The sequence below is a fragment of the Pagrus pagrus genome (assembly GCF_965226575.1).
Source record: "Pagrus pagrus genome assembly, chromosome: 3".
NCBI classification, from domain to species: Eukaryota; Metazoa; Chordata; class Actinopteri; order Spariformes; family Sparidae; genus Pagrus; species Pagrus pagrus.
The window spans coordinates 6,072,337-6,099,678 of record NC_140187.1 but is presented as its reverse complement, the minus strand read 5'-3'; the positions used below and the strand labels follow the sequence as shown (position 1 = coordinate 6,099,678).

The 27,342-nt window shown below is 42.1% G+C and overlaps 1 protein-coding gene across 1 annotated transcript; it reads left to right on the top strand.

Annotated features, from left to right (window-relative positions):
• The first annotated feature begins 3,004 nt into the window (after positions 1 to 3,004).
• Positions 3,005 to 27,123, top strand: nisch (nischarin). The gene is made up of 28 exons (XM_084348166.1): positions 3,005 to 3,206; positions 4,221 to 4,304; positions 5,015 to 5,197; positions 7,100 to 7,148; positions 7,810 to 7,973; positions 8,078 to 8,173; positions 8,906 to 9,001; positions 9,386 to 9,538; positions 9,681 to 9,749; positions 10,004 to 10,189; positions 10,467 to 10,595; positions 11,811 to 11,924; positions 13,671 to 13,851; positions 16,030 to 16,148; positions 16,472 to 16,560; positions 16,952 to 17,251; positions 17,489 to 17,775; positions 18,576 to 18,787; positions 19,123 to 19,568; positions 19,700 to 19,884; positions 19,995 to 20,058; positions 21,044 to 21,182; positions 21,484 to 21,634; positions 21,764 to 21,883; positions 22,011 to 22,172; positions 22,258 to 22,430; positions 22,860 to 23,050; positions 24,422 to 27,123. Exons 1-28 carry the CDS (start codon positions 3,126 to 3,128, stop codon positions 24,744 to 24,746), a joined length of 4,548 nt encoding a protein of 1,515 aa, XP_084204292.1. The 5' UTR covers positions 3,005 to 3,125; the 3' UTR covers positions 24,747 to 27,123.
• Positions 27,124 to 27,342: the final 219 nt, after the last annotated feature.

The following is a 27,342-nucleotide window of genomic DNA, read 5'->3' as shown; positions in this document are numbered from 1 at the left end:
AGAACATGAGATTGAAAACAAAGAACTTCCTGGCCAGAGTCAACACATGAAACCTGCCACAGATAAGTTTAACTTGTGAAAATACAACTCAAGTGGCAGCAGTGATAGTAATGACGCTCATTCCAGCACTTTGGTCCAGGCTGAGAGATCTCAACAAATATCAGATGGATTAAGTTGAAATCTTTTACAGACGTTAGCTACAGGATGTTGTCATGAAATGTGGTTCAGACATTCACATTCCCCTAAGTATGAATTGCTTTAGCTTCAGGATCACTTGACTTTGCATCAAGCGCCCTCATCAGGTCAAAACCTTTATTTGGCACGTTCCCATCAGCCTCAGTTGCACTTTGTGTTTGAAGGAGACCCGTGAGGCATTTTTGGTTGAGTGTTTTTCTCTCCGTCAGTGTGTTATGTGTGTTCCTGTGCATGTAAAAGTTTTTGAAAGTAAAAAAGGTCAAAGTCTGCACCAACAGAAGCTCCTCTCTCCCACAGAAAACACCGCTCCTGAAACGCCCCGTCAGTAGTCCCACTTTTAATTCCATGAGTTTGTGACATCACACTATGTCACATTGTCCCAGATTTGCTGATCATCGAGTTTGGCCTGTGAGAATGGATTTTGCACAGCTGCACTGTTGTTGTCAGCAGTGCTGGCTCAGGCGTGTGTGAGCTGACCAATCAGAGCAGCCTGACTGTTCTGGAGGTCGATAGTAACCCAACAATAAAATTATAAACCTGAAAATAAGCAGAATATGTCTCCTTTAATGCAAATTAGCATGCCAAAGAGATAGTGAACATGGTTAAACATTACACTACACTAAACATCATCATGTTAACATTGTGAGTGTGAGCATGTTAGCATGCTTACATCAGCATTTAGCTGCACAGCCCGTCAGACCTGCTTGGCTGTAAACTCGTAGCCCTGATTATAATCATCCAACCAGAAAAAGGAGTTCACACAAAAAAAATGGAAATTTAGTCATTGTCTATGCAACCTCATGCTGATGGAAAGTCAGGGGAAGTTTTGTAGTCCACAAAACATTTCTGGAGCTTCACAGCAAAACAACGCTTTTTCATTTTTGGTTGAGCTTTTCCTTTAAATCAACACATAACGATGAACATAAACTTCATGTTCAGTGCCACCTCAATCACATAACAAAGCATCTGCTCTTAAGGGAGACTATTATAACTAGTACTGCTTCGGACAGATCATATCCGCAAACACATTTACTGAGATTACCTCAGTTCAACACAACAAAGACCCCTGACATAATAACATGTCTATAAATTTGCAGTTGCACTAGTGACCCCATGTGGCAGAGATGTATATTACACAGAGCAGTTTGAGGCAGAAGGAGGGTGCTCAGTGTGGATTACAAGGGACTGACTTGCAAGTATTAATGGAGCTGTGAGTAACCTGCAGAACAAACACAGGGCGTAGAGGACGATGACACATACAGTAAACTATGTACTGACTACTTCATAATTATACCTTCTAATCCAGCTGTTGCCATGGCAAGTTTGAGTTTATGACTCTTAAAAGAGCACAAAAACTTCTTTTTTATGTTCTTTATTGGTCAAATGTTCAAGAACATAAAGTTACAATAAAAGTTAAACACACTCAGGGTTAGACGCTAACTTAAGTCAATAAATAAAACTAAATAAATATATCAGGCAGCCTAATCTGTCTGACACTTACAGAAGATAAATCACACAGAGAGCTGAACCCAGCACAAGAAATCCAAACTGTCCTCCCTTCGGATCAGAGAAACAGGTTTCCAAAAATTTAGGTGGGACAAGTTTAAGCTTTCATTTATCTTTTGTGCAATAAATACTTTAAATTCTTAAACATTATAAACTGCCTCAGAGTTCCCTGTACAGCTTTGTATTGTACTTTTCTCATCTTTAGTCTGTGTGTTGCAGCTTTCATTGTTTTTATCATACAGCCTTTAGTTTATTGTGAATTGCACGCAGCACTTTAAATCTTGTCAGTCTCTGTGTTTGTTTCGTGTTTTATGATTTAATGTTGCCTTGCTGTAGAAAGAAATTCCTTGTCTTGTGAGACAATAAAGATCAGGAGTGAAGGTTATGAATGCACAGAAATCACAAACATCTTTACCAAAATTAAGACGTGTTCGATATTATTTCAAAGCGGTTTCAAAAGAGGCAGCTGGTGTCCTCAAAACACTTGAATTTCCCAAATAACATATATGATTTTTTTAATCACACTACTGCTGTGGTTCAGCTGATCCTCATATTAACAAATTTATGATTTTCTAATAACTTTTATTGAAAAGAGAACAACTTACAAAGAATACAGGTAAACCAAACGGTAGCACATGCAAAACAAATGTAAGCGAAAATAAAGCTACATGAGCACATCAAACGAGGAGAATGCATATAAATATATCTACAAAACATAAGATGAAATTAAATAGAGAAAAAAAGAGTAAGTAGACAGACATATGGGTCCATATATGGATCAATATATGCATAATTAGACAGATCTCAGGATGAAAGGTTGCAGAATGACTCATACATGAATTAAATTGTTTTGTTATTTATTAATTTGAGTGATTTAACTAGTGAGTTTAGTTCTAAAAGAAAAAAATGTATTATTACTCAACACTGCTCCTCATAGATGGATGTATTAAGTCTATTACATCATACTGCACCTCCGCCCACTGTCTGTTGTTAATAAAGATAATATCATCATAATGCTCGCGATAAACACTTGAAAGACGAGGCATAGTCCTATTATCGGACAAAGGTCGGTGAATGACGGTCATATCAGTCGTTTCACTTTTTCTTTCAGATTTATTGTGGCTGTTAGTTGAATCACCTTGTCTGACTGCTCATACTTTGCACGTATGCTTCAGGAAAGTTAAACAAACGATTTTTTTCACGGAATTAAAACCGTACTGAGAAAATTGTCTCGGAGCTGTTGTAAATAAAGTTTGAGCGTTTTTAAAGCGGTCAGCTGCTTCGTTCGGCATCACAACAAACATGGCGTCGGGAGGCGGCTAACTGGGAAGGAGCGCAGGAAGATCCTCCACAGCCGTTTTAACTAAGAGGTTTTTTTTTTTTTTACTGAATCGCAGATTATATTTGCTCGGCCCGATCCCAAGATGGAGTCCACCCCGTTTCCAGAAGAGGTTTCGGAGAGGACAGTGTGTGTTGTCGGGTCGGAGCTGGTGGAAAACTACACTGTAAGCTATGGCTACGTCCTGGTTCTCTTTAGCTTAGCGCTAGTTAGCTTAGCTTGTAGCTACCCTAGCTTCAGGTCTGACAAAGTGACAGTGAGTTATTGTTTCATGAAATTACTTTATCAGTGAATACACAAACTGTGCACTTATTATACTTATTTTTTAGTGAGTCGTTATGTCTTAATACAAGTGAGGAAGGACTAAAAGGACACAACAGAAATGTCATGCTAACTGCTAACCGCCGTGTTAACCGAGCTGTCACTGCCGGTGTCAGTGTACAAAGAGTTTCCTCTGCAAGATACAGACGTGACAGCCCACTGCAGGCTTTTACATCTTTGCTAGGAGTTATATTTAATGTCTACATGAAGTAACGGTCTGTACTGTAAGTTTTGACACTCAGCAGCCAATTATATGGCTAATTAGAAAAGCATGACAGTTCACCAGAGCCGCAGCTCCTCTACCTTTATTTTCTGTCCTCACGTTTAGACTATTTTTCATGAAAAGTCATTTTCGTGCTTGGAAAAAACGGCTCAGTTAGGAATGATCATTTCTAGCGTACTGTACCTTGACATTGCAGTTTTATAAACAAGTCTTTACACAATGTCTGCTTACTGGATATGATTATAGAGCTTTGAGCCTCAGTGGATGGAGACTTGATGGGGATGGTTCAAGTGTTCATTAGACTTAGTTTCTCTGATAATCAAACAGTTTATTACATTTCATTTCATTACAACTAATTATTTTGCACCTCGGTCTTAAACAAAATATTCTGCCTTCCCTCCCGAGCTTGACAAACAAAGTCTCCTGCAAAAAATGTTCCCTTCCTAAAGCACAGCTCAAGTTTTTCATCATCATCCAACCGAAAGAAATCATCATCGATGGAGAACATTTAAGGAAACAGTGTTGTACATCCTTTACATCATCAGAGACAGGACAGCAAAACAAGAAATGAAACCCATTCTCAATTTCACCAAGCTCACACAACCAGGTTGTCATCCCTGATTGTCTGTTTTTCAGGTCTATATCATCGAGGTGACAGATGGAGAGCACAAGTGGACTGTGAAGCACCGCTACAGTGACTTCCACGACCTCCATGAGAAGGTAAGAGAGATAAACTGGAGCAGGTGAGCTAGTGGCCATTTGCCCAAATCAGTCATTAATGTGCTTAATGTTACAGGTGTGATCGCTTTCGTTACATATTTATTTTGTAGTCAGTCCAGGTGAACTAATAGCAGAACAAATGTGATTTTGTTTTGACTTCAGGTCGGTGCTGTGATGCATGAAGCAGTGTTTTCTTGTTGATTTGAAATAGACTTATTTTTATGCTGCAAAGCTTAATAGTTGATGCTGTGTGACATTATACTTATGCTAATTATACTTGTGGCGTTCATTCCCAGTCACAAAGGAACCACACCCAACAGCTGTTGTAAGAAGAGACTCCGTGTTCTCGGACATGATTATTTCCTGAAATGCCATTATCAGAACAATGATTAATAATTCAAAATTTTCATCTACTAGTGGATAATACACAGACCACAGATATATCATTCAGCCACACTCATTAACAGCCATAATGCATTACGTCAGTGATGCACCACATCCTTTCATAGAGTGCACTTTGCACAACTTGGACCAAACAACGTTGACTTAAAGTTGTCTGTGTTTGAAAAGCAATCTGTTATTTCAAAAATGGTAAGCAATGGTGTAAAGTAAACATGACATAAGTTACAGAATGGCCCGACTGCAGAAGAGACAGGAGTCTCTCAAAAAAGATTCATGTTTTATGTGATTTGTGATGTGTTCCCCTTCAGCTGACCGCAGAGAAGAAGGTGGACCGGCGGCTGCTTCCTCCAAAGAAGATGTTGGGGAAGAACTCGAAGAGTCTGGTGGAGAAGCGGCAGAAGGAGCTCGAACTCTACCTGCAGACGCTGCTGCTGCAGTTCCCACAGGCCACGCCCACTCCACTCGCCTGCTTCCTGCACTTTCACCTCTATGTGAGTACACCTGAAGCTACTACAACTCTACAACCTCAGCACTTATACAGTAAAGCTACGTTTACTCTACCAGATTTTGGCCCTGATTTTCTGCCCGCAGGCGGTTGCTTGGAGACAAAACGCCCCGGATTAGAAGCAAATCAGTGCCCGCTCCCGTGTGTGACGATCATCATGTAGTGTGCAAAACTCCCGATTACACAGAAAGTTGTGTAGTGTTGTGTCAGCGATCCTACAAATTTGAAAGTCATGCAGCTTGGCCAAGACATTACCTGATCAGATGCTTCAGCCTTCTAGGACTACACCCGACAGTACTTAGCCTGTAGGTCTTTAATTATGACAAGAGGAAAATATAACATGAGTATATGCTCAGATACTCCAGATTTCCTCCCATTCAGCCACAAAAGAAACAGCAAGATTCACTCCTAATGTTTGGTGATTGAGCCTGGCTCACACTCCCACAGATGATGGGTGAGTTCGAGTTCAGGACTCTGCAGTCCACCTAAGTTCTTCCACCCCAAACTGGAAAAACCATTTCCCAATGGATCTGGCTCTGTGCATGTTGAAACAGGAAAGGACCTCTCCCAAACCGTAGCCACAATACTTTTGAGAACAACAGCAAATTGCTGGAAAATCACCACTGATTTATTGTTCTGCAAAGCTGGATGACTATATAAAGAAAAATTGACAAGCATTCAGTGGCTGCTGCGTGAGGATATGCTACTTTTTCTGTTTTATACAGTTGTAAACTGAATCCATTTTGGGTTTTGACTGTTGGTTAGAGAAAATGAGGAACTTGAAGTTGTCAACCTTGGGAAAGTTGCATTGTTGTTCACTGTTTTTAGACATTCAATAGATTATACAATTATGTTGATGTTTTTGGAAAAATATTTGACAGATTTATTTATCATTTGTATCATTTTGAGTGTTCGGTGCGGTAAATCCCAATGCTAAACGCAACCTTTCCAACACTAAAACCAGTTCAAATTGTTTTTGTTTCACTTTGTTTAGTTTTGTCTCAATTTTTTGGTGTTCTGGTTTTAAACATGTCAAAGTTGCTGATAGGCACAAACGGTTCGGACAGTGATATGTGTGCACACAGTAAAAGATAGTTTGTTTTTCAGTCCAGTAAATTACTATTATTTACCAGATTTAGAAGTGCTGCTCCAGGATGCTGTCAGCTGTACTTTATGGCTTTGTGGTGTCAGTGACTGTGATCATATGATGTTGTCAGTAGAACAGCAGACCAGTGTTTTCTGAGTCCTCAGGTCTCTGCAGAATAAACCGCCAATGGAAAATAATTCTCATGTGACCTGAAATGATCAACACATCGCTGTCACAGAGGAGTTTAAACGATCACAGAAAACAGTTTTGTTGTTGCGTATTATTCAGTTGCTCTAATGCTGCATTAGGACATAACTACTGTGTAATGTCACTGTGATGAAAACAATGATGCTCACAGTCTGGTGAGGTGTCTCACTGAGCCCTGTTCTTTGAATGTTGTGTAACTAATCAAGGATAATATCCAGCTTTCCAGCTTTGCTTCACTTGTTTTATTTTTTGGTTTTGCCTCTTGTTCTTAGCTGGTTGTCTGCTTTTAATGTCTGTTGCTCTCTCTTATCTTATTATTTTTCCTAATTTCTTTCCTGAGGCACAACATCTGTTTGTGAATGGTGCTATACAAATAAATTATATTCTTATCGTAATGACTCAAACACAGTTAGAGTTTTTGTTAATCCTTGATAAAGTTACCTTGAAAAACATTTTTAACAAAAAGCATCTTTGAACATCATTAAAGAGCAGTGAAGAAATGAGAGTATTTAACTCTACAGCTCGACTCTACTCTTACCTGTTTGTTATTTTGGAGTGAATCCAGTTTTTAACAAACTCTCTTTTCTCTTTCAGGAGATCAACGGCATCACAGCAGCACTGGCTGAGGAGCTGTTCAACAAAGGTTTGCTTCCTTTCTGACCTTTGACTGTTTTTCTCTCATCTACTGTTTCTACGACTCTGTTAACAATTAACGAGACTTCTTTAGAGTGGTGTGTTTCCACTCCTTGTCGCTGTAGAGGATTTCTCCCTGTAGTTCTTCATATACTTTTAATGTAAGAGATCATCAAGAGATTATTTAGGAGAACATCATAATGATTGTAAACGTGGCACATCGACTGGGTTGACTCTTTGATTTCACAATGACTTGATGTGAAACAGAAGCCGTTAAGTTTACATTTTTTCTCCTGAAAGACTGCTGCTTTTGTGTTTTCGTTGCTCAGCGCCCCAAAATATTTAGCACTTTTAAAAGCTTATGATCTGTTGCAGCTGAACCCTGCTACTCTCAGCAGCTGTACCGATCCAGTTTCCACAAAACAATTATTCAAGTTTAATCTCTCCCTGGTCGCCAACAGTTCATGTTTGTGCACCAAAATACAACTTGACTACTAATAAAAAAACATTATTGTTGTAAGTTTCAGTTATTGTCAGCATCTGGTTTATAGATGTTCTGTGAAACAACAGCTGTGAACAGTAAACTGACTAACCTTCAAAAAATGTAATTGTTCGGATGAAATCTTGCACTGTGAGCAGCTTCAGACCGCTGTGTGTTTTGTTTCTTGTAGGTGAGCAGTTGCTGCAGGCAGGCGAGGTGTTTTCTCTCCATCCTCTGCAGCTTTACTCCGTCTCCCAGCAGCTACGTCTGGCCAAACCAACCTGCTGTAACGGAGACGCCAAGACAGACCTGGGACACATCCTCGACTTCACCTGCCGGCTGCGATACCTCAAGGTCACACACATCTCTTTATTTAACTCAAGTCAACTTCATTCAGTGTAGTGTTGTTTAAGGAGCAGAGCTAGTGATTGTTCTGACTGGTATTTTTCTCTGTTCAGATGTCTGGTACCAGAGGTCCAGTAGGAACCAGTAACATCCAGGAGAGCAGTCTCCCCTTCGACCTGTCTGTTTTCAAAGCACTTCTGCAGATAGAGGTACCTGTCTGTTTTTCTGTCTTCGAATGACTCCTGTCTGCACACACGTAGAATTGCTGCCTCATTCATGTCACACACCACCCATATATTTGATAATCGGATAATGAACACTATTTATAACAGACTGTGGCCCCCGGTTAGTGCAAATATTATGGATGGATACGAAGAGGAAATCTCTGCTGGCGTTGCTTCTCATTAGACTGAGCAAGGTTTTATCAAAATGGATGGTATGATACAACCAATATGATAATTTACTCCATTCCCTGCAGTGTTTTATCCTGGTGGGGTTGTGACTATCTGTGGTATTACTCTAATCTATCTTTTTTTTTTTTTTTAACTGTGCACCAGCAACAAGGGAATACTAGATTCTGAGTGGTTACAAAAAATATTTAATAATCAAACAGCTCTCACACAGCAGTCGAATGATTCTTAATTTGTATTTGCCACAAAATATTAATCATCAGTAATTTTATTTTTATTGCTGGCAAGCAGAATAATCTACTTTTTTTTAATAAGAGACTGTTGTAAGAAAAAATAACACATTTGATTGCATGAAATAGTCTCTTTATATATATTATTTTTCAATAACTAGTTAGACACCGCTGCAGTTTTGAGTGTATTCATAATGGTGTCGATCATTAACCATATCGACAGAGATTTTACTTTGACTTTACAGAAATTATTGAGATATAGATTTGAACTATAACTTCTGTCTCTCCCGTCTCTCTTCAGATCAGCGAGTGCAGCTCTCAGCAGATTCGAGGTCTGCCGTCTCTGAGGTCGAGCTTGGCGACTCTGAGTATCCACCGCTCCACGGAAACTATGATGGTACAGTTTGGACTAAATACTACTCAGCCCTCTACCCTAACCCCGATTCCCAAAAAGTTGGCACACTGTGTAAATCGTAGTCAGATGTTGTAAATCAAACATTCCACAGGTGAACAGGTTCATTGGTAACATGTGATAGTATCATGATCGGGTATGAAAGGGGCATCCTTGAAAAGCTCAGTCGTTCACAAGCAAGGATGGGACGAGGGTCACCACTTGTGACTGTATATAGGGTATTACTACATGGGCTCAGGAACACTTAAAACTGTTGCTGGTAAATAGTTTGATGCAAACGATTGGAATTTATTTAGGTTTTACGCAACGTCCCAACTTTTTTGAATCAGGTGTTGTATGTTGTGTGATATGTGTTCTGGCGTCCTCCAGTCGATCCTGGTCCCGGAGGCGAGCGAGTTCTCACAGTGGGAGGCTGAGGGGGCGGAGTCTGGCTGTCCCGTCACAGCTGTCATTCCTGTGTGGAGAAACCTGACCACGCTGGACATGAGTCACAACTGCATCAGCACCATCGACAACTCAGTGGTGAGACGTGCCCACCAAACCTAAACATAGTTTTAATCTTCAGTCAGATTACAGTGTTGTATCAGGATGTCGGGTCGTTAATTTGAAATTTGAGGTTCTGTACAGTACATGTGCGCTGAAACAGGGTTGTTCTCTGTTGTAGAAACTGATTCCTAAGGTGGAGTTTCTGGATCTGAGCTACAACCAGCTGTCCACAGTGGAAAACCTCCAGGTACGTGAACATGTGATGACACTCGTCCTTTTTATATTAGTATCATTATCATTTCAAAGGTTGCAGAAAATCATCATTTTCACTGATTATTGTGATATACTGGTGTGTTGTTTTTAGATTGATCAACATACCAGTTAGTATTATTTTACACTCAAACCTAGAATCAAAAGGCAGCTGCTTCTGACAGGTGCAGCTAGACATCCCTACAGTTTGTCATTAATAGCTGTACTGAAGTAACTGTTCTGTGCTTGCAGCACCTGTACAATCTGGTGCACGTGGATCTGTCTTATAACAGCCTGAAGGTCCTGGAAGCTGCTCACACCCGTCTGGGCAACATCAAAACCCTGAGCCTGGCCGGCAATCAGCTGGACCAACTGACCGGCCTCACTAAGCTCTACTCTCTAGTCAACCTGGACCTCAGCCACAACCAGCTGGCTCAGGTGACCACATTGTGGATGTCTTGATGGTCTCATAGTCAAAGTGATGTAGATACATGCAGCGATATCTTTCTTTTTCCGCCTTTATCATTGATCATTGATTATCCATATTAATTGCAACAACCCCAAATGTTTCTCTCTCCTCGTTTTCTGTCATTTCTCAACTGTTCACTCTCCAATACACACGAATTAAATAAACTTAAGACCGTGAAGAAAAACATCCGACCATAGCTCTTGTGAAAAGTCCAGAATTTAACGAGGGACTTGTGTGTGTTTGCAGTTGGAGGAGATCAGGAACATCGGCTCTCTGCCCTGTTTGGAGAAACTCAACCTGTCCAGTAATCCCATGTGCATCATTCCAGACTACAGAACCAAAGTCCTGGCCCAGTTTGGAGACCGTGCAGCAGAGGTACACCACCAAAACAACAACGCTGTTAAAATTCCTGCTGAGCTAAGCAGGCAACTGAACCAAAATGTTTTTCTTCCTGTACTGTTACTGTTGCTCGTACGGATAATACTAGTGGGGTTTATTTATTTATTTAACTTTTCTTATCTCAGGAAGTTCCTTGAGATTAAAATCTCTTTTAAGACCTGATCAAGAAAACACCTGATTACACAGTTGCAACAGACAACAGACAAGTCCGGCTTAGGAATAGCACTTCTACATTTTGATTACTCAGAGTTTTATCTGACTTTTGAACTCTCCCAGGGAGACCAAATCATTAAAATGGTCATTCCCTGACTAGGTTGCAGCCGAATTGTCACTATTAGTACTGCACAAGTAAACAACCAGCGCCACCACACTGCTTCTCTCTCTGGGCTGAATAAGACCGTTCCTATCAAATCAGGATCTCATTAAAGTTGTTAATGCTCTGGTCTATCCCCTGTTCGACTACTGCAACGCTCTCTACTGTAATATAACTCAAAGTCCATTACATCACCTGCTGCTGGTACAGAATGCGGCAGTCAAGACTTATTACTGCTACAAGGAGATTTGATCATATCACTCCATTTATTTTTAGTCTCACGTCACTGGCTACCGGTCACATTTAGACATGATGTTTAACTTTTAAAAGACCTTCCTGGTCTGGCACCTAGCTACCTCACTGAGCCTCTGGTCCCATTTGTGCCAAGCTGTAACCTGAGGTCCTTTTTAAATACGGCTCTGCTGGTTGTCCCAAAGTCTGGGGTGGTGACTAAGAGTGACCGGGCTGTTGCTATAAATGCCCCCAGACTCTGGAACAGCCTGCAGGCGGGCCTCCGGTTGGCTAACTCAGTAACCACTTTTAAATCACATTTTTACATAAAATGGCTTTTTATCATTATCCAGGTTTTACTGGTTTAATTGCCTTTTAACTCATCTGTGCAGAATTGTATTTCATTTCACTGTTGAAGCACCTTGTAACCTTGTTAAAAAAGGTGCTATGTTAATATAGATATGATGATGATGATGAATATTATAAGTATTAGTGTTAGTATTAGTATTAGTACCAATACTAACGCTAATATAGAAACAGCTTATGCTACTATTTGTAGTACTTCCACAACTGTTTATGCTACTTCTGATACTAAGAAGAATGTGCGCGCCTGTGTCTCTCTGTCTTCTTTGACTTTGTGTCCTCAGGTTTGTCTGGACGGTAAAGTGACGACAGAGAAGGAGCTGGACACAGTGGAAGTTTTAAAAGCCATTCAGAAAGCCAAAGAAGTCAAAGACAGGATGAGCAGCGGCGACAAGAAGGTACGCTCTGTCACACTGAATCATACCGCAGAAGGCAGCACCAGACCTGCAGTGATCAGTTTTTGTGGTCAAGTTGTTATTATTTAAGTCAGTTATCTTGACATACTGGTTGTACACATGTTAAAATGTTATTTATGAATCTCTTTTCAGACTTTGACACTGTAGAGCTTAAACCAAGGCTGTTTACTTTAAACATCTTTGTGAGGTTCTCCCTGAAACCTGCTGTAGTGGTTTTATAATTCTAACCTGATCATAGTACAATAGTCCTGATATCAAGTTAATTACTAACAGATCTCTGAAGCCTGAAGCCTGACCAGCTGTTATGAACACGCACTCTGTCAGTCACTACAGCAGCCTATTTTTGTTAAGCACCGTTGTGTAATAAGCTGCTGACGTGTTTGTTGGAGTCACAACCTGCAGATCAGCAAATACAACTGGACACCAAAAACAAAACAAGTTGACCTTTTTAGATTCAAGAGATGCACATCAGCAGCAGAGTTAATATAGTCAGTAAATTAAGAAGTAGGGACATAAAGACAGGTACGAGTGTGTGTGTGTGTGAGGTTGTAATCTTGCTTGGAAACTTGTAACAAAAATGTACCAATGTAAACTTATGAGCTAAATCTGTGCATTTAAATAGAGACTGCCAAACTGTCGGAGTCTGTAGTTATATATTTATTTTTTTCTGTAAATTTTTAGTTCGTGGACCCTTTTTTGTAAGAAGCTTCATTTATTTTTTCATTTTTTTGCAAAGAGAACATACGTGAGCCACATGGTTTCCTCCTGCGCAGGAAGACTGTACGTTTTCTGTTTGTTGACCATTGTCAGGGAGTCCAGAATAAACTTAGTCTACTTCCTGTTTGAATGACGAGACTTTCAGGGAAAAAAGGTAGTTTAAAGCTCCTGTTAGTAAGATAGTAATACTGACGCTTTGGGAATCAACTAGAGTGACAACCTGTACAGGAACAACTTTACCTACAAGGCTTTGATTGACAAATCATAGATGTGGGTAACCATTCAGAGCTCTGGGACCAGACTGGAAAGACAGACTTGAATGTGGCCAAATTATCTTTAGTTAGAATTGTATTTATTCATGAGATACGTCTGTGCACATCACTGATGTTTTTTGTCTTACTGTAGATAAACTTACAGGTCCGAAGTTTCTTGATTTTGAAACAAAAAATAGACGTCGCAAGGAATCAGGAATCATTACTGAGTGTGTTTGGCTTTCATCTTAAAACTTTGTGATGATAATCTACAGTAAATAACCTGAATCATTATGTATTTTAGCTTCATGTTCTATCTTTAAAACAAAAGGTACTACAACTACTACTACTACAACAAACCTCTACAAAGTCTTTCTACTCAAGAAAACTGTTGACAACAAATGTTATCAAGTGTTCACAAAAGCCAAATATGAATTGCAGTTTGTTCACAGATTTCTGCACGTTTACAGATTTACAGAAAACCATAAAACCTGTTCAGAAGATCTGAAGGTTATGTTTAAAGTGTCAGCACACAGATTTAGCTCTTGAACTCGGCTTGGTTTTTCACACAACCTCACACATGTACAACTAGAGCAGCACTAGGCTAAAAATCACGTTGAAGACGTCTGTAATAAGCCCCGACTGACTGCTGCTCTGCTGCTGATGGAGCTGCTGGTCGCAGGTTTTAGGATGTGATCTGGTTGATGATGTAGGTGACTTCTTCTCTCTGAAGGCTTCCTCCTCTCTGTCCTCTCGTCAGATCAGTGAGGAGACCAGGCTGTCTGCTGCTGCACCTCCTCACCTCTCCTCCTCCTCTCCTCCCTCCTCCTCCTCCTGCTGCTCCTCTGCTGTTGCTCCTCCTGCTGTCACCTCCTCTTCCTCTTCCTCCTCCTCCTCCTCCTCTTCCTGTCCGGCCCAACAGGCTGCCTGCCCCAGCCAAGGTAATCATGTATGTATCAGGCTGTGCAGGGCTGAGGGAGGGGGGACAGTGATTTTTACTTCTGCTGTAAGGCAGCGGTCAGACAGACCAGCATGTTTCTCTGCTGGAGCTGAGCCGCTGATAATTATCAACTTGTTGTTTGAATTGATCATTTCCTGTCCGTCAACTAATCAATTGATTGACCTATCATTTCATCTGTGCTACTTTAAATTTAAACAAAAATATTTTTCAAGTGTATTAACATTCTGCTCTTAATGTGTGTTTCTTGTGCACCTGTTTGACAGATAGCTCACAATTAGTGAAAGCCAGAGGCTTAAATACGTGTTCAGTCTAGCTTAGCACAAAGAAAGGGAGCAGTGGGAAACTGCTAGTCTGGCTCCATCAAAAGTTAAAATAATAATAATAATCCACCTTCCAAAGCAGTCTGAGGTGTGGAGAAAACATAAGATCTGTCTGGCTGCTGCTTTCAGTGAAGTTTAGTTTAATTCTCACTGACTTTGTCTACTTTCTTCAGATAAGGAGGATAAACACTAAAGCAGCTAACAGTGAAATGTTTTTCCATCGCAGTCATGTGATGATCCGGGTGGTTAGGCACAGGGTGGGATTCTTAAGTTTTCCTTTATGATACGTGTCATTTATCAGAGCTGTTAACATATGAACAAGTCACAGGACGTCACGTCTGCTGCTGTGGAAAGATCACAAAAGTTTCATCAGGTTAGCTGATGAAGCTAACCCGGTAAAGAGTGTCTTGTTTTAGCCTCTAAATCAGATCCGCTCAGCTGTGTATTACCTGTTGTAGATGCTTTGCTTCATACTCAAACTGAGAGGAAGACTGATTTTTTTTCACTGTTTATAACTTAATGTGATCAGTTGCATGTTGTTTCAGCTGTTTATATGTTCAAACTCTGCCTGTCAACATAAGTGTTCACTAAGCTGACATTTATTCATCATGAAAGTTGCCAGTCAGCCATTAGAGTAGCCTGGTTCTAGACTTCCTAATATGAATTAAGATAAGGTGAAATACATGACATTCACTACCACTCGATATCAAACTCTAAAGCACCAACATCTCAGACCAAAGCAAATATTGCATATATATTTTACTCAGTAGAGGTGAAGGAACAAAAGAAAGCAGCACCTAAATGCACAATTCACATGAGCTCAGATCACACTGTCAAAAATGAATCAAGATTCAGTTACTGGATTGTTTATTTCTCGCCTCAAATGTTTTCAGAAACACGTTTTGTCCACCAGGGAGCTCTGACAAGTTTATTCCTGAGGAAAAAAAAAAAAAATCCAAGGCAGTCTTCTGGCAGAAATGTTAAAAAGCCCTTTTTTGGATGGCTCTTTCATTCTGAGTAGCAACCCACGCGTAGCGGCTGAAACCGCCAGAGCCTAAAAGCGCCTTCATCACATTTTTTTTGAACTTCCTAAAAGCTGTAGACTTTTTCTTTTGGTTTATTCCTGAAGAGTTTTGCAAACACACACTGAGTTATGTCTTTAAAAACAGCTGGTGGAGCACAACAGGCGAATGGTTAATCAGATCTGATATTCACTAATGTTTGGCTGGAGGCTGTGTGACACCCTGCTAACGCTCACTAACCTCCGTCTGTGACACTAATATTTGTTCTGGCTTAGAGCAGGATGCATTCTCTGTGAATGTGAATCTAAACCGTAAGAACCGAACGCATGTCTGTGTTTTTTAAGCCTGATCTGTAAAACAGGATCTGACTGTTCTGTGGTGTTACTGTTTTGTTTTTCATGAAATTTGACATTTGTATATATTTAAACTCTGCATGATGCCCAGTACCATGTCAACACATGTCAGAACCGAGTATGCATGAATTTGTAAAGCCTCTTGTGTAGGGTTGTCACCAGTGATCATTTTATATTTCATTAACCTGCTATCCATTATTGTCTTGAATAATCACAATTTCCCAGAGTTGTTGTCTTAAAATGTTAAGTCAAGGAACAGAATCAAATGTTCATATGAAGAAACTAGAGCCATGAAATCATTGCAGCATGCGAACACAATTCATCCAGTTAAAACTTTGTGAACACTTGAAATTATTCTGATCCAAGATAGTCGAGAAATATTGACATCAGCAGCACCAACGCTGTCAGTCAAACTTTGCTCCTCACCATCGAGGTCACTGATCTGTTTGGTTTCCTGTTTCAGAAGTGACGAGCAAAGAAGAAGCCACCGTCCCCCCCAGTGTCCTCCCTCCTGTGGACGCTGCCCCTCCCCCTGCAAGCTTTAACAACACTACACACCTCCTGTCTGCTGACCCTACGCAGGTCAGACACACCTGAAACACCTGAGTATATGATCAAATACCTGCAGAGCTTCTGACATTCCCATTTGCCTCAGCTGTACCTTGACTTTACTGCTAATCTGCATATTGCCATGTAAGTTAACCAGGTAAACATGGACAGCATAACCTGCTAAGGAGTTCCGACATAGGCATTGTGAAGTTTGTATGCTAACATTTAGCGTTTAGCTCAAACGTTGCAGTGCCTAAGGAAGGCAGCTGAACACGAGGTGCACAGATGGAGCTAGATTCTGTTGTGATGTTTGTGTTCAGCGTGCTTCTAATGTTGCTTCATGTGTTTGTCTGCAGGTACAACAACCTATTGTCAGTCTGTCTGAAAACACACACTGTGGAGCTCCCACAAGTATTACTACTACAACCCCTACTATTACTGTCTGGTCAGTATCAAATAATAGTGCTACTACCATAATATTAATTAAAGACTCTAAATAACTATATAGCCGCTTTTACTTTAATCTACCGTCTGCAAACTAAGCTTCTTGAGCCATGGAAAGGCTTTTAATGTGAAAAATCTGTGCAGGAAGTGTTGATGTTCAAAGAAAAACATCTAAGAAGTGTCTGAAGACTGTGATCTCTGTTGCATGTGTAACTTAATTGACCTTTTTATTGACCCACAACAGTAAACAAAATAATAAAAGTTAAGAACAGTACAGATACAGTCGGTTAAATAGTGGCAGACATGTTTATGAAAGTGAAATTACGAAATCATCTTTCGTGATATTGTGAGCAATGAAAAGAAACCTCCACCTCTGTCTCTCTCTCCCCCAGTTGTGTCTGCTGCTCTTCCTCCTCTTCCTCCTCGAGACCAGTTGAAACGACTTGCTTCTCCTGCAGCACAGCCTCGTGTCCTCTCCTTCCTACTCATCTGCTCTCCCTCTCCTCCTCCAACAAAGACTTCATTACCCAGCTCTCCCATCGTCTCAGCTCAACCCTGAAGGAGCAGAAGAGGACAACAAAGGAGGACGACGACGAGAATGAGGAGGAGGAGGAGGAGAGGGAGGAAGAGAAGGTGTCTGAACCCATAGAGGTTCAGTCCCATGTGGAGGGCACTGAGGTGGGAAGTCCCAGGTAATTTAACCAGCAACCTTCCCTAACTTAAATACCCCCCTTAAATTCCTGCTGTTTGATGTTATTCCTTTAAGTTATTGCTCATTTGTGGGGTTCCCAAAGGTTTCTGAGATTCTCTAAATGTTAAGCTTGTTTCTGGCACTATCATAAGTTTCTAGTGGTCCAAATGTTTTCTGGAGCTTCTTTAACTTCCTTCATTGTCAAGGGTGTCTGACAGTTTCCTGCTCATTTTTCCAGTCTGGGCTCCAGGGACGGATACTTTGAGATGGGTCTGGATGACTCTGTCGAGGAGTCGGTCTGCTCCTCCTCCACGTCGCTCCCTGTTCCTCCCGCAGAGGAGCCCGGAGGCCACCAGGGGGAGCTGTGTGACGAGGAGGAGGAGGAGGTTCAGGTCAGCAGGGTTCTGTGGTGCTACTGTCTTCAGGTGAAGGAGGAGGTGGAGCAGAAGGAGGCATGTCTGGTGCTGACAGACCGGCTGTTTGGCCTGCTGTACCTATCAGATGACATCACCAATCAGGATGCAGGTAAGCACCAGTTCAGCCTCAGTTAAACTTTGTTTCTACACTTGATGCAAACACATATGGAAGTTGTGGATGTCACTCTTTGTTAGCATGAATTGTGTTTTTCCCCATCTTGGATTGAATTAATTTATCATCAGTTCATTTGTCATCCTTAACGCAACGGGGTTGGACTGACAACAAACAGAAATCTTAAAATGTTCCGGACAATTGTAAAACAAGTTCAGTGTTCTTCAAAAAACAAACAAATCTGATGCAGATGCAGCACCAGACCTAATGCAGAACTTTGTTTAGTAACTGGAAGTGAAACAGAGCTCGAGTTGTGTGAAGACATTTCAGAAAAGCTAGTTAGCCTTCCTTAAAAGATGGAACAACAACAAAGACATGGAATTATTGAACATGACACAGATGACCTTTTTGTTTAGAAGTGAACAGAGGAAATGTGTAACAAATTAGGACATGACTGTTGTGTTTTTTTCAAATAAAATGCCAAACATTTTCTAGTTTCAGCTTCTTCGATGTGACGACTTTATGCTTTACTTATTTTTATGTGATAGCAAACTGAATATATTTTGGTTTTAGACTGTTGGTTGGCCAGAAACGAGCAATGTGAAGATGATATTTTGGAAATTAGACCCAACAATTAATCCATTAATCGAACAGAAAACAATCTGAAGATTAATCGATAAGAATCCTTAGCAGCAGCCTTTATGTACAGCAAATGACATGATGTGGTAGAACTGTAGTGCAGAAATGATTTTGCTACATGTTGAAATATTAAGAGCAATCTGTTCTCCTGCTCTCAGACCGGGAGCAGAGTCCTCCTGTTGAGGAGGTGCTGTCCAGTCTGCAGGTGGACCTCCTGGTGCCATACTCCGAGCTCCTGCTCTCCTTCCAACCCGAGCTCCCCGACTCCTGCCTTGCCTTCGGCCTCCAAGCTGGTTCGACCCGCTGGTACATCTTCTCCGAGGCCGATGAGCTCCGGCAGACCAGGACCGAGCTGAAAGTGCTGATCCAGGTCAGAGAGCAGCACCTGAGTCATTAAGGGCTTTAAAATAAAAGAACCATCACTGTTGATTTTACAGTTTTGATGAAATTGATATTTAATGAATATATATTATATAACGTATTTTCAAAATGTGAGGTGTTAAAAACAAATGATTTTATTAAATACTATATGTTTCTCCCAGTAGAGAGCAGTTAATGACTTTATCACCTCAAAAGTGAATTTTAATTTGCGTTTTTGGCATAAAATTGATTCAGTTAGCTTTAATTTCTGCTGTATAGTTGTGAAAATGATGAACCTTGAGGCAACATCTGTAAAATAAAAACCTTCTCCTGTTGTTTCTCCAGGCAGCAGGGTCTCAAACTGACCCGGAGCCTCCCAACACTCCTCAGCTCCTCCCCCGCTCACTCATCAACTCCTGGGAGCTGGAGGAGAGTCAGGGTGCCCGGGGAGGCTATCCTGCCCACCTCCTCCCATCCTCCTCATCTTCCTCCTCTGCCACAGACACCCATCCCCTCCTGTCAGACATTTTACCCAAGAGTGAGGATCCCATCCTCCCTTCTCTCCTCTTTCTTACCCACCGACACCTCTGGGTGCTGAAGACAAACTTCAGAGAGCTGGCAGAAACGGAGAGGAGGAGTGTTGACCTTCATCACTCTTCCTCTTCCTCCTCCTGGTGCAGGCTGGTCCGTGTGCCCCTCGGCTCTGTGGTGCTTCACCCGGGAGAGAGAGCGTCTCAGGTCGGGGACAGAACCAGCAGCACCGCCTGCCCCGACCCAAAACACCACCGCAGGTACGGAGGCTTTGAAAGTACCCCCGTGTCAACTTTAAAGGACTGGGAAAACTAATTATCCTCTATTCTTCAGTGTCCTAGATCTGAAGTATTGTTTTTAATCTGCTTTTTAACCATCATGTTGTGTCCAGGAGGAGTCACACCGTGGAGCTGCTGCTGGGCGGCCAGAGGCTGCTACTGCTCTTCCCTCTGGCCCAGGACAGGAGCTCCTTCCTGGTGGAGTTGAGTCAGCGGAGAGCCTCTCTGGAAGGGCTGAAGATAGTGGCCCTGCCCCGGGTCTGCACTCCCTGTCCACACCAAGGACAACACACACAAGGTGAAGACCAACTTCCTGCTCATACACTCGGACCAAGAAGGCCTTATTTCAGCTGATGGTTTCGTTGGGTTAGACCCTTGTTTGACACCTCCTTGTTGTTGTGTTCTCAGGCCGTCACAGATCCAGAGACCAGTGCTGCTGTACCAGTACCGGGAAATCACACAGCAACAGCAGGTGCACGTCTGAAGCTCGTCTGTTCAGTCCAAGATAGATTGCTTTCTCTGCATGTAACAGCAGCTTTCATTGTGCCTTCGTTTACAGCTACATGCTAATACCAAGCTTGTACTTAGATCAAGGCCATGCAGCGTGACTCAGTTACACTGCACTAGTACTGTAAACACAATGTACTAATCATATCATTTATCTGTGAGTGTATAAAACAATTATTTATCTAAATTACACCATGAAGAAGTGCACATGCTGATCGACGTCAATGAAGCTGCAATCTCAGCTCTTAATCATGAGAGTCTGACTGATAGATTGGCATTGCCGATATTATGGGCTGATTACATTGATCACATTATCACAGATAAGCATGTATGAGCTTTACGTGTGTTGGGTGATAAGTAATAAAAAACATCAGAGATATGTTAGAAGTAATTCACAATCCGTGTCTCACTTACAGATGTTGTTTAATAGGTTTATTTTTACAGTGTTGAACTATGTTCAAGTCATATGTTATTGTTAAAAAACGAAAAGTATTAGAGTTTTTAAAGTCTAAAATAATAATATTATTGGTATCAGTCAGGCTGTGATTATCACGTAAAATGATTTATTTTTAGTTGTTTAGTTAATTTATTGTGAAGTTATTTGCTGGAGCCACTGCCTGGTATTTTTTTCATCTCATTCCAGTTGTGATTTGTCGTTCTGTTGCCATTAAATGTTGTATCTGCCAACTACACTTAACATAATAGTCAAATAATTATAATTGCAGCGACACTGTGAAACATTTGTCTCCTTGATTGTACAATCTGACAATCAACACAGTGGTAGAGGCACAATGCTGTTACATTCTGTGCAGTATTAACAGTTTATCACCTCAGAGTTCTTCACTGGGTCTGATTAACTGAGACCTGACCGCATGACCTGAGTGGGACAAGGTCCAAATTATATTTAATCTGATCTGACACTTTTTTCCTCGCTCCTCTCTCCTCCTCAGCTGGGACTCTTCTCGCCTCCAGATGGAGGACAACCAGCCGTCCCCCCACCTCACTCCCGGTCTGTCCCCAGGATTGAAGCTCCTGGCTGGGCTCGGAGGACAGCAACTGCTGGCCTACTTTCACAGATATATAGCAATGGTAGGACACACAAACACACACACACTGTTGTCTTCCCGTGCTCCCTCAACCCGTGTCTCAGTGTCGAAGGATGTGATGCAGCTGTTTGACTTCGAAAGCTGCTTTTCCTCCATCAGGTTTCTATTTTAGACCCAAATCGCCTCACTGCCGACCAAAATAACCACAGCTGTCCCTTGTATGTCAGGAAATGACAAAAAAGTGTCAATCAGAGGTGCAAAGAGCCCAAAGTTCTTCTGGAAATGTTCTTGTGCCATCTTTTTATTTTTTTATTTTAAAATTCAAACAATTATGTCTTCTTCAGTCTGAGGCGGAGGAGGTGAGACAGGTGTTGTGGCTGTCTGTGGTTCTCTACAAGTCTCCAGAGTCTGAGCTCACCTGCTGTCTGCTGCTCTCCACTGATACGATCTACTTCCTGTTGGAAGACTCTGCCTCCTCACTCGGTCATCACTCAGGTAGGACAAACTGACACGACAGGTTCAGAGTGTGAAAAAAAGATTACATTTGAGATCACATAATGTAATGGGAGGATGCTTCTGCTCCTTCTCTCTTTGTATCTCTCTCCATCTCTATATCTCTGTCAGTGTTGGACATCATGGACTCTGGAGATCCGGATGTTTGTCTGTGCTGCTGTCTGTCCATCAGACTGTCTGAGCTGCTGTCTGTCAATGTGGGACTGTTCGACCAGTACTTCAGAGTCGTAGGTAAGTGGAGATTCACACTTTTCAGTGTTTGCAGATGTCATAAAAAGTTGTATCAAACTGCTGCTTAGTGTTCACATCACTCCATCTCATCCTCTTACCTTCTCTCTCTCTCGTTTTGTGTCTGCAGGTCGTTCGGCTGATCACATCGTGTGCTGTCTCAGCAGGGACAGCTATGGAACAGGCATCTTCCTTCAGGAGCTGATGTCGGCTCTCAGTCTGCAGCAGCAGCTTCCTGCTCCAGAGCCGTCAGATCAGGACTTCTACTCTCAGTTCACCAACACAAACACGGGTAACTACACAGGGTATCTCCCTTTTACACGTAAACTGATTATTATACTAATTGCTGACCAGATGATTTTTGTCTTCCTCCGCAGGTAAGATGCAGAACTACGAGCTGGTCCACAGCAGCAGAGTGAAGTTTATTTATCCGAGTGAGGAGGAGATGGGAGACTTGACCTTCATCGTGGCAGAGAGGAAAACTCCAGTCAGCACAGCTTCCTCATCCTCACGCTCCTTCAACGTCCTGCTGTACCTGCTGGTCTTCCAGGTCAGAACTTCTTCTCTTATAGTTTGTGATTTTTGGGGGGAAGTTAGTTAAGGTGCTGGAACTATTTCTAGAAGAGCTGCAGTGTATCCATCTTCTGCTTCTTCTGTGCATTGTTTCCAGCCACAGTGCAGTTTGCCAGATATGATCAATGCACATTTGGTTTTGGCCTCTGTACAGGCTTGATGCTGCCAAACCTGGCAACCTCAGTGTGGCGACAACAATTCGGGATGCTGCACATAGTGACTGTGCCAAGCTGTATGAAAAAATTGTTCCCACACATAACTGGAGAGTTAATGTTGCTCCATATCTGCTGAATGTGTTAAAGAGCAACTGTTTGCCACAAAGTTTGCAGTATCTGTTAAGTTATTTTAAACTCACTCATGAGATCATTATTATTCGTTTCACCTGCTGATCGCTCGTTTCCTTCAGGTCCAGATTCCCAGCAATCTGCCCAGCCAAGGCTCGACTCTCTCAGGCCACTCCCCCTCTGTTTCCAGCTCCGCACCGTCCCCTGTTCTCCAGCCCAGGACTTTGATCCTGACCAGCACCGATGTGTTCCTGCTGGACGAGGACTACGTTAGCTATCCTCTACCCGACTTCGCCAAAGAACCTCCCTCCAGGTGAGCACACAGACCATTTTAGAAACTTTACCTAATCTTTATCCAAGGGAGTGACTTAAAAGCAGAATTGTTTACAGGGATGGCCGCTGGGCTTAGGAGGCAGAGCTGACAAACATTGAACAATATAAACTGTCAAGCATGTATTCTCCCCTGAATGCAGCAGATTTCTAATTTGGCAGCAAAAAAAAGAAGAAGAAGCTTTTCCCTCATGTTTGTTCTCGTCTGCTGCAGGAAAAGAGGAAGTAGAGCAGACACTGGCTGGCAGGCAAAATACTGTGTGCGAGTGTGTAGACCGTTCAATCACAAATACTGATGGTGTCACAGGGGAGATGGAGCACTCAGGGAAGAAAGCAGTTGAAATCAATATAAACTGAAGCCTAAAAACAGAGCATCAGATCAGTTGCTGTGAGGAGGAACGGGAGACTGAGCAAGAAATCAAACATCATGGTATCTTTGTTACAGACTCACCAGTAACTTTGCCAATTTGTAATTATTTTGCAAATCCATCTTGCCAGGCTTCAAGCTATTCTCTTACGGCTGAACACATTGAGAGTGAACCAAGCATCATCCTATGAGGAACTACTAGGAACCACTGGGGGCATGGTTTAGATTGTGAGAGAAGCGACTGTTCGTTTGAACAATAAGAGGTTAAGGTAGCTGCTTCTAAAGCATCGGCATCACAACTGCAGCAGATTTCTTTAATGAAAGAAGAGCAAAGATCGACACTGAAGGCTTTTCTCACTGGAAAAGAAGTTTCCACTCTTCTGTCAACTTCGGCAAGAGTTTAATTTACCAACACGCTCCCCTGGCAGGGCTCCCCGACTGTTGATCTCGTTGGTTGAAGTTAGCCAGTGATAAAGTGCCTTTGCCTGCCCTTTTCCAAACAGTTTCTAGCGGCGCCTTTCCAGATGGTTGTGTGAAACGAACCATCTGGTGCGTCAGGTTAGTTAAATTACTCTTGAAACATTTTTTGCAAGCTTGATGAAACAGATGCACAACACTCTGCTCCCTCTTCTACCAGCAGAACATGTATAAAAAGAGGTTTCTGGGGTGAGCCAAGTTTTTATTTATTTTTCAGTTTTGAGTCAAGTTCTTTAAGATTTGACTACGAATAATCCAACACTTTTATTGCCTTTCATTTTAATGCTTTCTGGACTCCGGGGAATTGAACCCTACTTGTCACTGAAGATTTTAACACATCAGTATCAGCTATGGACTATCAAAAATCTCCTACACATTAATATGATGATTGAGCCCCTTTTGTCAGAGAAAAGAAGGATTACTTGATTGAAGTGATGTCTTTAAGGTTATTGTGATGGTTTTTGACAGTGTGGCAATTTTTCTCATCATCTTCCTCATTATGTCTTGCAGGGAGCGGTACCAGCTACGCGAGGCTCGGAGGATCCGCGACCTGGACCGGGTCCTGTTGGGGTACCAGACCTACCCTCAGGCTCTGACCCTGGTGTTCGATGACCTGCCAGGCCCCGACCTGCTCTGCCACCTCACCATGGACCACTTCGCTGCCGCAGAGGAGGCCCCACTCAGAGGGGGCGGGGCCAGTGGGGGAGCGGAGGGCGAGGTCCAGTGGTGCGTGTTTGTCCCGGGAGCCGACAGCCGAGAGAGGCTGATCTCACTCCTCGCTCGCCAGTGGGAGGCGCTGTGCAGCCGGGAGCTTCCTGTTGAGCTCACCGGTTGATTGGTCGAAGAGGATGACAGACAGATGGGTGACTGCTCAGCACCTGGGAGCTCAGCCTGCTGGTGGAGTCGGCGTGTGACCGGGATAGTTTACACAAAGATTCAGGGCTCGTTGTCTGTTTAAAGGGCTCAGTATGCTTCAAACAAAGTCGTTTGTACAGGAGCAATAAATCAACGGTGCACAGCGATGCGTGCTGTTCACATGAAAAGATACAGATGTTGTGTGAAGAATGATAAAAGAGAGCTGGAGATTGTTTTAAACCACCAGTGCAGAAACTTTTGTCTCCCCCTTCTGGCAGTGACAGTGATTGCACACAATTAAAAACCGTTTTGACTCCAAAGGCTCCTCCATACTCTTTGCTGTAGCTTAGTCGCTACAGTTGTGTTCCCCTTCAGCCCGGGCAAACTAAACTTAGTTGGTTAAGTTAAACGCATCGCTACAAGGATATCAGCGCGGGAAAGTCGCCTCACACTCCAGATTTAAAAACTGTGGTATAATGCAAAATACAGAGAGATATACCTGGAGGTAAAGTCTTGCACTCCGGCTTTAAATACAGTCTACATGCACACCTCCCCACAGGTGTGCATGTAGACTGGACAAGTCGCCAATCACATCATGTCACTGCATGGTAAATTAGTTTTAATCAGCTGTCTGTGGAGATTACTTACAGGAAGTCTGCTAGAGAAAACAAATAAGGGGGTTATCTTACGTTCGTCTTGACATTATGTTGCAACAAAAGATGAACCAGGATAAGTGTTTTGACAGATAGCCCGGTGTTTTATTGTTCTGCTTGTCATTTTTATACTACTTTCAAACCAAAATTAGCGTGTATACATGTTTTTTTAAACAAGCGTAAACCCGCTAATGATTTGCAATTAACTCTTTTCACATTGCGAGTGGACGGTGTTGCCTCTGTTTTTTTCATCAGAATACATCCAGAAGGCGTTAAACTTGTTTTAAAGTCTTTAGCAAAAATACTCCATACTTCTGTAGCTCTTGACAGAGAAAGGCCTTGACCTCAACACACGTCAGAGCACCTGAGAGGGAGAGTTAATTAGTGTGTTCACCCGGTTGTTGTGTTCGTATCATGGCCGAGCCGAACCAGAGGAGATAACAACCTGTGACTGCTGCAAGGGATCCGGGAGTTAATCCCAATAAATATACATTCACACTGCGCACAAAAGTCAGATGTTTGTAGTTGAAGCATACTGGGGTCTTTAGCATTACTTCTTAATGATTGAAAGGGATGTGACTGAAAAAAAAACAAAAAAACTGAGGGCTTGAAGGACTCATCGGACACCAGGCCGCCATTACAGTCAGAAGAAATGGTCTCTGACTTCACACGAAGCCGAAATATAGGGAGTTTCTGGCACAACCTCATTTTCATGTAAACTGTCTCACACGGAGAAGATTTACTTGTTCGGTGGATGACTTGATTGACAGACAGACAGACAGACAGACAGACAGGCTGGTGTTGCACAGCAGGGGGCGCTGCAGACAGTCCACAGAAGTTCAACTACATTTTAATCAACATTTCCTTAAAGGACCAGCTTGACATTTCTGGTAAATCCTCTTGCCCTCTCCAGAGTCAGATTAAAAGATCAGTTTCATGTGTGTGTGTCCAGGACAACGATAGGTCCAGGATGTGTTAGCCTAGCTCAGCACAAAGACTGGAAGCAGGGGGACGCTGCTAGCCTAGCTCCATCAAAAGAGAAAATATCCACCTTCCAACAACTCCAAAGCCGTCTGATGTATATGTTGTTATTTATGTAAAGTTGCTCTTAAAACCAAAAAACACTTTTATATATTTCCATGTGTACATCTGTGCAGTCTGACTCTGGGTAGGGTGACAAGAGGATATCCCAGACTGATGTTTTAAGTAGGACACACACACACACACACACACACACACACACACACACACACACACACACACACACACACAGCTGCTCAGCACAATCTGCTCTCTGAACGTTTTATTCCTTGCACATTGTAATTAATTAAGCAGTATTGTTGAACTGTTTATTGTTATTAATATTGTATTAATATAATTGTTTTGGGACGGACGGATGTTTTCCATCCTGAAGCAGATTTTGTACTAAACATGAAGGTCCTGATGATGTTTCCAATATGAACTCTGAAATGTCATATTTAGTATTATCACCGAGTATTATTTTTTATATTTTCTTTGTGTTTAATTTTTATCATTTGTTACGTGTTTTTGTACTCAACTATCGACGAATGGGAAGCCAACCAGTGTTGGACCGCCACCCCCCCCACCCCTCACCCTTCACCACTGTTGTTTATGTCCTATGTTGTTGTCTTGTTAAAGGGGAATGCCACTGAATTAAAGTGTAAATGAAGACATGTAACAATATTCCTGTTTCGTTATGTGACCGCAGTTGGGTTCTCTGAAAATCAGCAGGATTTGACCACAGTCTGCGCGCTTTTCAGCTGATGCAGCAATGAAACCACAAAAACCGAGCCGTCTGTTGGGCTGAAGCTGCAGGAACTCCATGACATGCTTGACATGCTCGACAATATGATGGACACAGTCACTGAAAAAAAATAGATCTTAACATGTCTGGAAATGTTA

What these genes read in the sequence shown, in the direction of transcription:
- nisch (XM_084348166.1), top strand. Translation starts at nt 3,126, where the DNA reads ATGGAGTCCACCCCGTTTCCAGAAGAGGTTTCGGAGAGGACAGTGTGT. An exon ending in CTCACTCGGTCATCACTCAG is followed by an intron (nt 21,635 to 21,763) that starts GTAGGACAAACT and finishes TATCTCTGTCAG; the next exon opens with TGTTGGACATCATGGACTCT. An exon ending in CCAGTACTTCAGAGTCGTAG is followed by an intron (nt 21,884 to 22,010) that starts GTAAGTGGAGAT and finishes TTGTGTCTGCAG; the next exon opens with GTCGTTCGGCTGATCACATC.